This window comes from Cydia pomonella, unplaced genomic scaffold (genome assembly GCF_033807575.1).
Source record: "Cydia pomonella isolate Wapato2018A unplaced genomic scaffold, ilCydPomo1 PGA_scaffold_78, whole genome shotgun sequence".
NCBI lineage: Eukaryota > Metazoa > Arthropoda > Insecta > Lepidoptera > Tortricidae > Cydia > Cydia pomonella.
The window spans coordinates 94,243-110,407 of NW_026907911.1; the positions used below are offsets into that span (position 1 = coordinate 94,243).

At 35.4% G+C, this 16,165-nt stretch overlaps 1 protein-coding gene across 1 annotated transcript in view; it reads right to left on the bottom strand.

Moving 5' to 3' along the window:
- The window catches only part of LOC133534290 (homocysteine S-methyltransferase-like), a 46,181-nt gene that overhangs the window by 13,959 nt on the left and 16,057 nt on the right, over positions 1 to 16,165 (bottom strand). Inside the window, exons 2-3 of the mRNA XM_061873394.1 lie at positions 10,474 to 10,672; positions 843 to 1,013 (exon numbers count right to left, since the gene is read on the bottom strand). Coding sequence (XP_061729378.1) covers positions 843 to 1,013; positions 10,474 to 10,654 — 352 coding nt within the window. The 5' untranslated portion in view covers positions 10,655 to 10,672. The remainder of the gene's footprint in view (positions 1 to 842; positions 1,014 to 10,473; positions 10,673 to 16,165) is intronic.

The following is a 16,165-nucleotide window of genomic DNA, read 5'->3' on the forward strand; positions in this document are numbered from 1 at the left end:
CCTCTGCAAACTGTAATTAAGGCATGCTTGCATCCGTCCTTTATGGAAGTTTGTCTCATAAAACCTTTGTTTTGAGTAAAACTCTTGCAATTAAATTGCCATGTTTTTGTGACAGACACGGGAATGTCGGGAATGATAAATCATTTCTACCCCCGTATTTTCCTTCGTAGGTAATAACATCTCTTAAAACATTCACAAATTGTTCGCTGTTACTTTGTTTACTTTATTTTTCAAGTTTAAACATTTTCTCTTTCATTCGTGGGTACCATTTTTACGATGGTTCTTTTCTTTGTTGCTTTTATAAATATGTATAGGTACGGCCAAGGAATTTAATTGCAGTACCATTTCGTACCTTGTCACAGTGACAATACTTTCATATTGATTGTCACTGTGTCAAGGTACGAAATGGTACGGAAATGAAATTCTTTGAATCTGTTTTAATACTTTGAGTTCTCATAATGCGCCTTTTTAGTAAACGTCGCAAGATACTAGATTTCATTTACGCTATGGTGCAGCAGATGCCATCATGTGTGCGCACTGATAGGGACTAATAAAAGAAACCTAACCTAATACGATGACCGGACAACATGTTACGTGTTCAAGAATACAAGATATGCTGACTTAGATGGCCACAGTATTGTTCTTACCATTTTGCAAGAAATTTTGTAATTCCTGGAGGCAGAGTGTGGCACGTTAGCGAGCTCTACGGCGCATTCATAGTCCACGTTCACGCCCAAGTGATTTGCGAACCCGCCTATCAACGCCTGGCACGAGTTTATGGTGATAAAACTTGTAAGCATTAGCTTCATGTGCCTCTTGGATGGCCAGACTATTATTCTTACCATTTTGTAAGAAGTTTTGGAATTCCTCGAGGTAGAGTGTGCGGGCACGTTTAGCGAGCTCAACGGCGCGCTCTATCAGCGCGTACGCCTGTTCCTCGTTAACGCCCAAATGCTCCACGAATCCGCCTATTGACGCCTGGTATGTGTTTGTGATGATCAGATCCGCTCCAGCTGAAAAAAACATCATCATCATTTTGAGTGCTTTTGCGCACAACACCCTGTTCCCCGCCTATTCTCATCCGTTTTTTCCTGATTGTTTCTAAATGAGCAAACTGAGTGGGCAGCGAGCATCCGTGTTAAAGAGAACATATACAAACGTATCCGAGAGGCCTCAGTGAACGCTGGAAGAACGTGGCAGAACGTTAGCCACTGAGGCTGTAACCAGACGAGTTTTACTTTAAGGAAGTCGTTTTAGTCAAGATTGCGGGAATTGGGTTCTATGATTGCCAATGGTTTGTGCTGAGGATGTATAGCTTTTGATTGATTTATATTGGCAGGTTAGTTATTATTCTTTACTTGAATTCGATGTCAGGTGAGATGTAAGAACTAGATTTAAGTAAAAATATTTGTACACCGTAAATAGTTGTATTCACGGTAGAATATGAAAGCACTTGCAATATCAACTGACAAATAAATACATTTCGTTTCATTTCATTACTTATAAAATGAATATATCTGTAATCAAGCTCTGTTCTCCTAGGAAAGCGGTGCGTCATATAGCGGCCGTTTCCATACTCAATAATACGGATAAATATGGACGACTAGTATTTTGTATGGAGACGGCCGCTATATGAAGGCATTGCTATCCTAGAAAACCAGAGCTTTTACGTTGTGTTATTTATGTTAATTTGGTTTAGTAAAATAAATACCTATTCTGTGTTTTAGTACGTCGGACTATCATTTCAAGGTGGTAGCAAAGCTTGTAAATAAAGAAAGTAGCAGGATACCTACAAGTAAGTACCAAAATGAATAATACTGATAAAATAATTATACCCATTTTCAACGCCACCGATTACGCAAATTGTTTTGTCTATTTGTTAAAGTACCTATGGAAAACTTAATAATCAATTATTTTTCATATGATTAAGTATCATATGACTGATTCCTTAATATTAATATCAGGGTGCTTAGCCAACGTGCCAATCGTTTACGCTCCGTAGCGAACGAATCGCAACTATCACTGTCGCACTAATATGGAAGAGTGATAGAGAGAGAGATGACTACGCTACGGAGCGTTAACGATTGGCACGTTGGCTAGGCTAAGCATCGAGTTTAATTTGTTTTAAAAATGATATTTTAAATACCTACTACTTATTTTCAGTCTCCTTGATGCGGGTAATTTTTAAAACTACTGATACACTAACAACTTCGTTTGCCACATCTTTAACTGCCAACAAGATTGATGCCTGTCTCTCCTTTTCTCAGATTATTTCCTGAGGACCCGATTTGGAAAATCTCGCAAGTCTCATGTGACAGGGATCAAATCAATCCCATTGACCTCAGACTAAGTGGGTGCCTCGAATGATACAGTTCAGCATCGACGTGGTTCTGAACTCCACAAAAAAAATGTTAACTGATCGCTGTGAACGACAATATCCATACAAAGTGAAGCATTTTCTTTGCTCTTGACTTGAGTGTATTTTACTTAAATACCATATATCATAAATGTTCTTACCGTATCTTAATTAAAACAAATGAAACCCTATATTAATCTTGTGCGAATACACAAGCCTCCTGTCTAAAATAATCATACCGTATAAGTTTATATTAGTAAACTAACTCGATAAATATTAAACTTCTGCGAACTGTTAGTATTAACTGTGAGCAGGGTGCGGCTAAAAGGCGTAAACAGTTAAGTTAATATTATTTAAACTTAGTTACGCTTCAAGAGGCTCAGTAGTTAAGCAATAAAGAACTTATCGGCAAAAGGCCTCATGTCTGCTAGAAAATAATTATGTAAATAGAAGACGGCGCACGGCTTGCGAATGAAAACGTATTAGACAGACAAGGTGATTAATGGCAGCTACGGTCTGTAGCCGGGCTCGCTGAGCGGCTGCGGGCTGTGTTGCGCCTACTTATAGCTAAGTTTGGCCTCTTGCCTTTTCCCTCCTGTCTACTGTACACTATGCAAATGCGGGGCAGTTAGCAAATGTGGGAGAAACAGCGGCAAATCTTGGCAACTGTAACCAGCGTCAATCATAATAATCATTTGGAAACAGCTGGATAGTGCAACGCAAAGTGAGCTATAAGTTGTGGCCAAATAACAGTACTGCGCTTCTTTCGCATATTTGAATACTTGAATTTATAATTTGGTAAATTGATAGGTAGATAGGCTACTTTTAAAATATTACAGAACTCCTAAAAGTCGAGAAGTTATGTCGGCAAACATTAAAAATACATCCACATAAAATGCTGAAATGAATTCTGGCATAAAATCTTAAAATTTCACAAAATAAGGGCCCATTTCATGTCTTTTTCATAATGATCACTACTATAGCAGGTAGCAAAGCGAGGCAGTAGGCTGTCTCCCTCTGGGGAGTTATTTGCATGGAGACACTTTTCAGCTTTTCCTTATGAAAAGAAACGGTCCGTTTTGTGGCGAAGAAAAGCGCTTTCAGAGGACGATGACACGACGCGAGGTCGCACTCTCGCTGTTGGATACAAGAAATGACGAGCTAAAAGCGACCTAACGTGTAATTCGTCAAAACACGCATATGTATGTGAAAGCTTACTTGTTTGCGGGCTGTGTGCGGCGCAGAAATTCATTCAAACTTTGCCTTGGAATGTAGAACAACGCAATTACTTTCCAGTTCAAAGGGGTTAGTTGTGCGTGGCAGTGTCACGTTCAGGTATTGATACGTGATGTCATCGGGTTGACGAGATCGGTGCGAATACTACCTACGTAGGTATTCTGCAATTTGGGCCTTTGTACTTTGAAGTCTTTTGTTTCCAATCGACATTCTGATACGTGTTCCCACCGTGTTTCTCTCTAGATTGAGTTTGTAACATGGATTTTCAAGTTTTATTAAAACTTGGCTAAAGAGAAAAGTTTTTGGCTTATCTTAGTAAAGTTTGTAGCTGAATAAAAAAACACTTAGCTTAATTATTCCGACTACGCAGTGTTTAAATAACTAATAGATATGATTACTTAATTAGTTTACATTTTTGAGATCGGAAATAAATACAGGTATTTAAATGTAAATATCTGGGTCGAAATTCTTTTAGTTGTCTTGTTTTTTGTCCCCTTAAAATGTGATGGAGTGAAGCTTTTTGTATGCGATGTGATTTTGTTTTAAATTTTTCTCAAGTAAAATATAATAGGTATACAGCTAGAAACACATACATTAAAAGAAGATAGAAGCCAGATACTAGCGTGGCAAAGTAGTTAGAAACAAGAAAACGAGAAGAGTTTTGACCCATCTATGTTCTACAGTCCATTTTTGCCCTGAATAAATCATGAATGTACGTAACGGACAAATTAGCATTTTCCAGCATTCGGTTTAGGTATCTAGCTCAAGTTGCGATAGTTATTAAAAAGAAATAAGTAACGGAATAGTTATAATGCTAGAAAAACTATTTCAGTGATTGCGAGCTCGGGATGTGGTGTAGTGTAAACTTCATTGTTAAACGAAACATGCCATTATAAGAATTAGATCAAATATCCTACTACGAACGTCGAAAATCGAATCTGTCTATCTCTCTATCGCTCTTGTATATTTGAGTGATAAGGAGGAAGCTAACGAAGTTTCGATTGTCGATGTTCGCGGTAGATACGGTAACTAACACAGGAGTTCACGTCATGCGTTAACAACTAAAACCTCCAACTTGGCTACGGCAAATGGAAGCCAAAGTAAACAGGAAATGCCAGGAACTATTTGTTGGTGTTTAATTAAACAGTATCAATGTATTAAAATATGCGCAGCGGAAGTCCTTGTATTTTTGTTTGGTATGCTTCTACTTGCATTGCATGCGTGTTTTTTTTTCTTTTACTTATAATGTTTGATTACGTAAACCACACTTGTTTAATTATAAATATACGGCTGACAAAAGTCATAACTGTTTTGTTGAAATCGCATGTACGACTCGTAATAACGACTAGGTAGATATTTACTATAGGTATTTAAAAGCGCGTGAAATTATATTATAACTTTTTGATGTGCTCGATTATTTCCATGAAAGCCTCTATAACATAAAGTCAAAATATGTACATACAGCCTAAATTTAAGATACGATAATGTTTTAATTCACGTCTAAATAACAATTATCTCCTTGGTGTCTGAGGCTGGATTTGAACCCACAGGTGCGCTAGAGCGTTAGAACGTATATAATTAATTATAGAGGTGTTTCTACTTACAAATAACTAACTATAATAATTATTAGCCTATTTGTAGGGTCTTCTACTCGCACTAATAAATGAACGATTAAGGGACTACCCCAATTTTTTATTAAAAAACAATGTGCCCTAATTATAAACGATTTGATCATATAGATGATAGATGCACCAGTACAAATGATAGTTTTCGGTATAAATACGTAAAAAAATATTATAAAATGGCCTTATAGTATTTGAATTATAGTTTATAGAAACTAATGATTCAAATCGCCCAAATAAAGCAATATGACTAAAAATTTAAATGTCCATTTTATAGATCACTTACCAAAAAATATGAAACAATAAATCTGGGGACAACTGAGATCTTTTTTCTCAGTAGTTACCACCAAAATTGTGTTACTGTTCAATACTAATAAAAATATCTAGATAAATGATATACTGCTTAATTTATATAATATGTCGACTAGTGTTTCAGTGTATCGCTCTTAAAGTGATAAAACATCAAATATTTTTATCGATACTTAGAATTAAAATTCTTAAAGATAAATTAATATTTTATTTTATTTATTTATTAATATTTTAGACCGCCTGTTGTCTGCCTCTATCACTAATCATTTGTTTTGCTTTAAGCTGTATCTTTTACTGAGGTGTGCCAATAAGTCTTCTATCTTAGGGTCGGCAACGCGCATGTAACACCTCTGGAGTTGCAGGCGTCCATAGGCTGCGGTGACTGCTTACCATCAGGCGGGCCGTATGCTTGTTTGCCACCGTCGTGGTATAAAATATCTAAAAATAACACTAGATCCTACTCATAGTGTTGTGTTCCTGCCGGTGAGTAAGGTTGCCAGAGCTCAACGAGGGGAGGGAGGGTTATTAGGGTCGGCAACGCGCATGTAACTCCTCTGGAGTTGCAGGCGTATATAGGCTACGGAGACTGCTTACCACCAGCCGAGCCGTATGCTTGTTTGCCACCGACGTAGTATAAAAAATCCATCAATTTATATAAAGAAAAACTAATTTTAAAAACCTATAAATTATTATTTTTTAATTTTTATTAAGTTATTTGTTAGTTTATATAGGTAAGTAATTTACAATTAATATGAATATTGTTTATATATAAATTGTTAAAAAAAAGCACTTAAACAAACTAGGCCTTACCTAAAAGTTGAACGCCGTTCATCTTTAGGTTCGTACGCACAATACTGGAACCATATTGCATATTTACTATATAAGAATATAAAAAAACTCCAAAGGACTCCAAATTATGATCAAATCATTATAGTATTTTGTGCAACAGGTACATAATAAGGGTTCTTAAAATTTAAGGGCCGAAGTTACAAACCGAAACGAAGTTGAGATTTAAGACCTACCCAAGTAGCACACGGGGTGGGAAATAGCTCGTATATCATATCTATTTAGATACTTAAGTGAAATATATAGCCATGACTAAGTTCTATATAGGTGGAAAGAACCCATATAGACCCAATATAGACCAAAAAGGAGAAAAATTGCAGCCTATTTTTGGTTCTAAATTGAATCCATAAGAGATCTCTTGATTACCTTTAGTGGCAATTAGAACTATGGGTGACAGTTATGCGCAGTGAACGATTTATATTGAACGAATGAATGTATTACAATTTCAGTTCGTTCAAGGAGTGATAAATGAGACGCCCAATTTTCTTTGAGTGGCGTGGCAATAATTAAGACAATAAGTTGTGTTTTATAAATGTGAATGTGATCTGCCATTTTAATTTTGGATGTACATATCTGTTTGGTAAAGTGATGAAAACTTCACGTTATGCAGGAATTGAAATAAGCACGAAATCCTTGCGAATGATTTTTTACTGTGAAACTATAGTATGGTTTCTTTGTAAATTTCGATGCGCCTTTGATTTGATCCAAGAATATTTAAAAGGAGAGTGCTAAATCAAATGAGGAATTGATACTGATAAGAAATAAAACTGTTAAAAACCTGACCTAATGATTGTAGGTTACGTACAATGTTAAAGTAACATCGTCACAACTATCAAAGGTCTGTGATTATGCGCCAGTGTGATAAAATTCTGTTTAAAATAATTCATTTTCAAGGACTCCATTTGTAAACATGGCGGAACAAAAAATGTTTTACAGTGTTTATTTTCACTTATTTGTTCTCTATTTGGAACTATCAGGTCTGAAAATCACTTATTTGTATCTTGCGAGTGGCAAAGCAGTGAATGCTATTGACAGAGGAGGCGCCGCAATAGGAAAAATTAATCTTGGGGCAGGGTAGTGCCCCCGCCAAGACGAGCAAAGCGAAGCGCATGGCCTACCTTTTCTAAGAAGCGCTTTTTTTGAACCCTCATAACTTGGGTTTGGATTATACTAGATAAACAACATTCTTGGGATATAATTTTAATAGTGGACTTATTAAGCATAAAAAAATTCAGATGCATAGCTCTCATACTTAAGATTTTGTTCGTATCGGAAAAACCCCGTTTTCGTCACTGACTCACTTCACTCACTCACTGATGATCATCAAAACCCATGGGGTACTTCCTGAAGTCCTAGGAAGCAAAAATTTGGTATGTAGCATAGTATTAGTATACAAACAACAAAAGAAAAAAAAAATGGAAATTTATAGCCCTTAAGGGGGCGAAAAGGGGGATGGAATTTTGTATGGGAAATCAATAACCGCTGAACCGATTTAGTTAAAATTTAGTGTGTAGATAGTTTTTCCTATGGGGAAGGATATAGAATAGTTATCAACCCCAAAATCACCCGTAAAGGTGAAAAGGGAAGGAAAAGGGCATTAGGGGGAATAGAGGAAAGTTTGTATGGGGGATCAGTAAAAAAAGAAGATTGTAGGTATAAAAGATGCCCCCAGATACGTATTTCGGGATTTTTAATAGTAAATTTCCCCCAACCATTATATATGTATCTGATAAATATTTAACTATTTGGTTGTACCCATTGGTAGGTATTTCATTGTAATGTGTAATCTTCTTATTCCTGTAATGTATTCGTGCACTACCTGTTACTAAAGCTTTTTGTTCTTTATATCCTGCTACCCTACGGTGGTCTGGAAGAGATCGCTCACAGCGATAAGAACGCCTGTTGCTACCTTTATTTACATTGTAAATCTGTTACTGAATTTTTCTTCTGTGGTGCAATAAAGTGTATTTACTCTACTTACTGACTTACTTACTTTACCATTTATACCTATTAGGGGATGGAAGATTGTTATAAGCAACTTACAAAAAGAAGTGAAATCCTATCAAAAACATTTTCATGGAAAATGTAAACTCTACAATGTAGTCAAAATATGTGGCATGGCCGTTTCGCCACCGTCACATGGGTGTAAGGTGCAAAATTTATTCACTAAGTATACTTGAAGTAACGAAACGGCCAAGCCACATATTTTGACTAAGGTGTAGAGTTTGTGAAATAAGGGCTTGTGGAGTTAGCAGCTTGTCTCTACGAGAAATCTGATAACTTTTTGACAGTGCGAGCCTTATGGTTTCGTCTTGGCAACATTTTCATGAAAATGTTTTTGATAGGATATTATGTATATGACCTAATTTTGGAACTGTTAGATCGTTAGTGGTTTGAAATAAGTGAAAATAACTGCTTTTGGTTTTCAATAACCTCCTATTGCGACTTACTTATGCGTTGGAGTGGCAATAAGAGTATTCCTAGGCCTTAAAGTGGCAATCACTTTAGTTTCCAAAAGGGCTGTAAAATTATCTCTTTAGCCACTATTGGTAATATACTACTCTATTATAGTAGTCATTTGGAATTAAAAGTTCCAAATAAGGGTATGTTCCCACTTATATGTAAAAGTTGCTTATAAGTGACTTTAGGGCCTTATATAGCACTATTGCTTCTTATTCAGTGGCAATTAAAACCTGCATGCAACTTTAAGTAGCAAAATCGACTTTACCCAACCATAAGTAATAAAGTAGAAACAATAAACGTTCCTAAGCAACTACAAGTGACAGGATGAACTCATATACAATTTTGAGTTGTATTTAAAGGTATAAGTTTTATCAAACACTGTTAAACCACTCATTTAGAACATAGAGCTATAAGATAAGCTGCAAAATGCACTAATGTGCTGCTTGGGTAGTTATGTACGTACCGTTAGGTACACACAATATTTTTTTAAGACAGCAAACACCCAAGATAATAAAGTCTTGCCTAGTTTTCACTTTACTTTTCACCACACAAACTTGATTGTTCAAAAACTAATGAGAACGTTGCATTTTATCCACACGTGGGGCAAAGTAATCAGATGTAAATTTTGAGTTGTTTCCTTGTGTTAGCTGCTAGAATTGACTTTTAAATGATGATTTAAAATTATATTATTTTTATTACGTTCATTTGGACTTGATTCGTTTAATTTTTTTTTGGTATTTCATAGTTAGTATTTTCCCCGCGGTGGTGTGGTGAAATTTTTGTGTTTAACTCGGAGGCAAAGTTTGTTTAACCCTCGTGCCTTGAAACCCTCGCAACGCTCAATACTCCACTCCTCGAACCACTCGCTACGCTCGTGGTTCTGTTTTGAAATATTTCGCTCGCTCGGGTATCAATATAAGCACGAGCGTTTAAACAACAACTTTGCCCTTGTAAAACAAATAACTATTGTTCATCATTTCATTGAGTACCGGCAGAAGCTTATTTTGTGACGCCGCAGAATCTGCATTGTAGTAAATAAACATCACAAAAATATTGCTGCAACATAAAACCTAGTGGGCCTACGGATGCTACACGTGTACACAAATAATTCGCTAACTTGTTCCTAGCATAACCTGACCTTTACATTCGTAATTACAAAGTATCCGCCTATACTTTTCCATTATACTGGCTACTTTTGCAATATAACCGGTAAATTTGAAATATAGGTACTTTATAAATTTCACTTTAGCTAGTCAATTTTCTGACGTGTATCTACCTAATCTATTTCAAGTTATTTAACACAGAACTTTTATTTGTTACCGTTACGTTTGGGGTTCGTCGCTATTAATTATATTTTAACCAAGGATATTGTTATAATAAATACGTAAGAGCGGAACACAACTAAATATGTTAAAAGTATAAGAACATTATTTGCCTATCAAATTGAATATAAAGCGAATAAATGCTGGGGTTTAGCATAGGTAAGTCACATTCTCACATTGCGGCTAATGTCTCGCGCGAGAAGGATTTCACTTCTCTAGATTATCCTTAATATGTATTAGATTTGCTCGACCAAGTTTTAAAGTGCGGCATTTTTTCTCCACCACTAATTGAAGATTGACGTTATTAACTTGACATTACCTCTCAAAAAGTCCAAATGCGCGTTGACGACCTCTTCGGGGTTGGTGTGAAGGAAGCGGGCGCTCCAGAGCGGGTCACCGTCGATCACGTGGCCCACGTGGCACGACAGTTGCGACGAGAAGCCCCCGTCCAGCACCACCACCTCCGGCGGGTCCACCAGCTCACCATTCGATGGAGTCATCACTCGTGTGAGATAAAACTGTGATAAACAATAGGCAATGGTTATTTTTGATAAAAAACGAATTGAGGCTTCTACGGTACTATTTTGTTAAACGCACGAGTCATTTTGTAGTTAGTATTATTGTGAGTATTAGAGCGTGAAATTGAAGAATTATAGACCAAAGATCATGAAGCGCATGAAACTCTCTAAAACATATTATAGCGGTAAGTTATCGCTCGTAGCTTAAGCCAAACTTTGCAGTATATTACTGTTAAAAAGGAACTAAAACAAAACGTTCACGCTTCAAGTTACAATAGATAAATAATAGTCTTAATCGCAAGAGATATTTACTTAACTCTCAATATCGAACATAAATCAAATATCTATTATAGGTAAATAATAGTTAAATTATGAAAAAAATCTCACTTGCCCCGCTCATTTCTAAAGCGAACGATGCAATTGCGAATTGCGAAATGAAATTCTAGGTTCTAACAATTCGCCACGGCTAGTAGACACATGACAAACGGAAAGTGATTTTTCAGACGCCTTTAAAGCAGGAATTGAAACGTTCATAGAACTTATACCTCTGCCGGGAAATAACTAGCAGTGTCAAAAGGGTTTAGGTAATAGCTTTTAGAAGAAAATAACTAAACGATAAAATAACCCGATAATGACCCTCCCCGGTCATTTGCTTGTTGTATCGAACAACGGAATATAAATGATATATTGAACCCTAACAAATATCGGTTATCATTCTTGTTCGAACAACCACTACATGGCCATTGTCCTTTGTATTGTATCTGTTAGGCGATTTGTCATTAAATAGGGAGTTTCTGATGAAATAAACGTGCCTACCTTTTCTCTGAAAGCATAATGCGCCCAATATCATTAGGCCTGGGAAACGTAAAGGAAGAAGAAAACGCCCGTCGTTATTGACAACGGTTACGAATAATTTAATGTACTAAGTAACGGGGGTATAGGTATCCGAGCTACCCTTTTACTTATTGAAGATTTTATTGAAATCTCAGAGCTCTGTTGATCGAACAAAGGGTTTACAGGATTACAAAAAAGCACTTTCGCTGTTCTGTTATAGTCAGGTAAGTATAGCTAACTTGCTACTGGTACAAAATATGAGCGGTCCTAGCAGTTGGTTCAAAAATATAAGTATCTACTTTTCTATACAGCTAGTATGGCTACTTGGTTACCTTTTTTTATACTACGTCAGTGGCAAGCAAGCACACGGCCCGCCTGATGGTAAGCAGTCTCCGTAGCCTATGTACGCCTGCAACTCCAGAGGAGTTACAAGCGCGTTGCCGACCCTTAACCCGCCTTCGAATATTTTTTATTACTTAAACAAATTTATACCATCCGCTATAGTTCTTCACCCGATGACGAGCGAGTGAAGAGTTGCAGGAGATGGTAACTAGAATGCATGGATCTTTTGAAAGGACAAGAATGAAAATAAATATAAGAAAGAGGGAATTTTGATTGGTCAAGAAAGAGTGGAACAAGTGAAAGAGTTTGTGTATATGGGAACCTTGTTCACTAGGGACGGTAAGCATGATAAATACACTGAAAGGAGAGTAAATGCTGGAAATCGTGAAAATGGGGCACTTAACGCTTTTATGAGCAGTCAGAGCGTGTCGCAAAAAGCATACAAGCATCAGCAATACCAGGTCATCTTTCAACCCACTCATTCTCAGCCTACATTCATTGTCCAGGCAGACAATAAGAACTTCAGCGATAGTTTGATACATTTATTATGTAGTTCACAATTTGAAATACGATATTGCAGAAAACAAGCTGTGGTACATGTAGTACGCTTGTACATTCATCATTTCTCAAATGATGCAATGCAAACTACTGTCTATGAGTAGATTAAACAGCCTCGCTGCCGCTACACATCCTTGCCTAACACTCTTTTGGATGTTAAACCACTCAGTGTACTACTATCCGTTTACTCTCACACAACGCTTTTTTATAGACAACAGAATGAGTAAAAATAAATATAAAAAAATCGGAAAATAATTACCTAATACATTTCTTTTCTCTTACGTGTTTGATTGGTTATAGTTATAATAATATTAATTGCAACGATATATTTATACTTAAAGTTTTATCTAGAAATATAGAATACGTCTAATTTTTGCATCTCGACTCGTTTTTATAAATGTGGGCATCTCAGTAGGATGATAAAACTAGTCAATTAAGTGTATTTCTGCAAAATATCATTAGTTTTTGCAATATGTGAAAATAGTTTTTGAATAACACGATTTCCCGTTCATTTTCTTATTTCTTTAAAATATACGAATTTTATTCGAATATCTCGTCAGAAAAAATCGAATATTCGAATACCTGAAAGAATCGAATATTTGCAATCCATAATTATACCTAACCGTTACGGTTATAACCGATTTGCATTCCCTACAGGGTGCCTCCGCGTTTGTAAAAGACTATAGTACCTACCTAAACTAAATCTAAGCATAATTATAATGGGTTCGTGGTATTATTGTAACAACAAAATTTTAACTAGGGAACAAATTAAATGATTTTATGAAATCATTTATGTTTTTTTTTAATTAGTCACACTATACAACTACACTATATAACTCTATAAATTATGAACTGAAATAGATAACATACAGAAAAAAAACCGCCGCCGCCGCGTAAACTGAAGACGCGGGTTCGATTCCCGGCTCGGCCACCGGTGGACTTGGTCACTTTTTCTTTAGTGTATGGTATGTATTTCAGTTTAAAACAATTATTTTCTTAAAACATTGAAAAACTGAAAATTGGAATTGTCTAAAAAAGAAAATTATAACAACATAAATTAATTGAAAAATGTTGAATAATATAGATTTTATTATACAATTGCCCGGCCGTTTCTCGTAGGTATATAGCTAACATCTCCATAGTTATTGCATCAGAAGATACAAGAGCAGTAACGTAACCGATAACACATTATTAAGTAGGTACCTTAAGGCGCAGTAGGTTCAGCCTACAGAGTTTTGAAAAATGAGAAAATTGAATAATCGAACCCCTTTTTTTTAGATCACAATACGGTTGCCAAAAATTTGATTAGTATTCATCGATTAGAAACCTATTTTTTTGATTTTCGCTTGATGGAAAGAAATCACGATCATGGGTCTAAAACGCGCAAATATCTGGAGCTACATAAAAAACCGTGAATCATTCAAAACTGTCATTAAAAATATGTAACAATTTTTGCACAAAAGCTTAAAATATTAAAAGTTGCTTCTAAAACTGCACAATTTAATTTTTGATCGATATCCTAATTTTTTTTGTTGCAACTTACAAGAAATTAAAATTCAAAAATCGGCGATTCTGGGCACGCACGCTCACGCTCAGTGAGGGTGACAGAAAAACCTGAACCCACGGAGCTTTAAGATGGAAGCACCTACATTAATTTTCTAATCAGCTTTCAGCTCATTGAATGCTTCATCAAGATGATTCAAGTCACCCTCCACTGTTTCGATATTCGTGTTTACCAACGCCTTTGAATTATAATTTAAATATTGTATGTACCTAGTAGGTGCTTAATGAATAGGGGCTAGACGCCAAAAATTGTAGTCTGTTGTATATACCTATATATATATATATATATTAATTTACAATTACAAAACAACACATTTAGGTAGGTACAATCAGCATCAAAAACTTTGTAGCAACGAAAGTAGACTAAATATATGGTGTACCGAACTAATTGGCCACTTTAACTGCTACTAAGTTTTAGACGCTGACTGTACCTACCTAATTGTGTTGTTTTGTAATTGTAAATTAATATATATATATATATATATATATATATATATATATATAGGTATATATTTATGGGCACTAAAATGAAGATAACTATTCTTTACCTATTTATTATTATTTTTGAAAATAATCGCTTCAAATATTGCAAAGAAAGATCGAAACCTTGAAATTGTATGTTGTGTTTTAAAGTGTTAAATAAAGTAAGCTTTGAAAACCTTTTAAATAAAAACGCAAGTGAACTACCCAATGAAATCAGCGAGAACTTAGTAGATACCAAACATTTAATACCCGTTTTCTTGGCATCTGTTCTGAGAAGCCACTAATAGGACATTTACATCGGCTGCCGTGCATCGGCTGGCATTACCATGTATCAATGCTTATTGGAACATATTGATAAAGTCCGCTCGAACATGCATGCCAGCATTAAGACAAAAGTGGAGGACGAAATCACTTTTTCATACAAACGTAGCCCTCATTTTACTCTCTGGATTCTACCATTATTAAAAATATTTAGAAGCAATTTGTTGTATATCAATCACAGCTACGCTCTTATATTTGATTTATTTCGAATCTTTGATTATTATAAGAATTAGGGACATTTAAAAATTTGTATGAAATCTGTTTTTCGCTCCTAATTTTTACAATAATAAGTAAAACGAAGAGGCATTGCAATGGTTAATATACATCAAATTATATGCAGATGTACACTAAGTATGTAAGTATAATGGTTATTTCTTAGCTCGAACAACAAAGTGATTAACTAATGATTATTATAATTACACACACGATCTATTGTTAATTTTATCACAGCATTATCAAAGTTCTTCTAGGTATTGGTTATATACTTTATGACTGGTAACAGCAGACGGACGCTAAGTAAGTAAATGATAAATCTTTCTGACCTACCTATCAGAAACGTGACTTGACAACGAGAGTGGGGTCAGAATAAAGATCTGTGAGGATGTTCTTATCATTATAATACTATATAATACAAATAAGACTGCTTTGTAGGTATAATGCAGTTCCAATGTAACGACCTGATAACATTTTAACGTGCGTCAATACATAGGTATACACATACGTAATCTTCCCTTCCAAGCATATTGTGTAGTAAAATAAAAGCTGTTTTTTGCTTTTCAATACTAAAGTTCTGATTTGTTTTAAAATAACAGGATATATGACACCATATGAAGAACACAGTTTTTAATGAAGTAAACAGAAACCAATAACAGGCACTGGATGATAAGGTCTGCGGCCCTGAATGCGAATATTTATTCAACCGCCATTTTAATCACAACTCTAAAGAATGGAGCGTTTAATATACTTAATACTTACCTGGCATCGGTTTCATGTTTAGGGATAGAGAAATAAGTAAGCTTAGAGTGTTCACCCCATACATAGATAAAAAGATATTTAAAGTAAGTTTTATACAAGATCAAGATTAGCGAAATATTATTCATGATAAGATTTAAGTTAAGTAGGTACCTATTAAGTTTTAGCGAGTTTAAAACTTATTAATCGTAAGCTTTACCATACCTCCCATAAAACTTATTATTATTACTAACGACTTCGCCCGCGGGGATTTATTTCCTGAAACATACTTTTAACTCCTTTAACCCTAATAGGGGCTCAATTTTCAGAAGCACTGAATTTGTTTTTCGTTGGTAATTTCTAATTTTTTCTGTTTCTACTAATTTCAAGTCCCTACTGAAATCGTTCCCGATGCAACGTTTCAACCCCTTTTAATCCTAT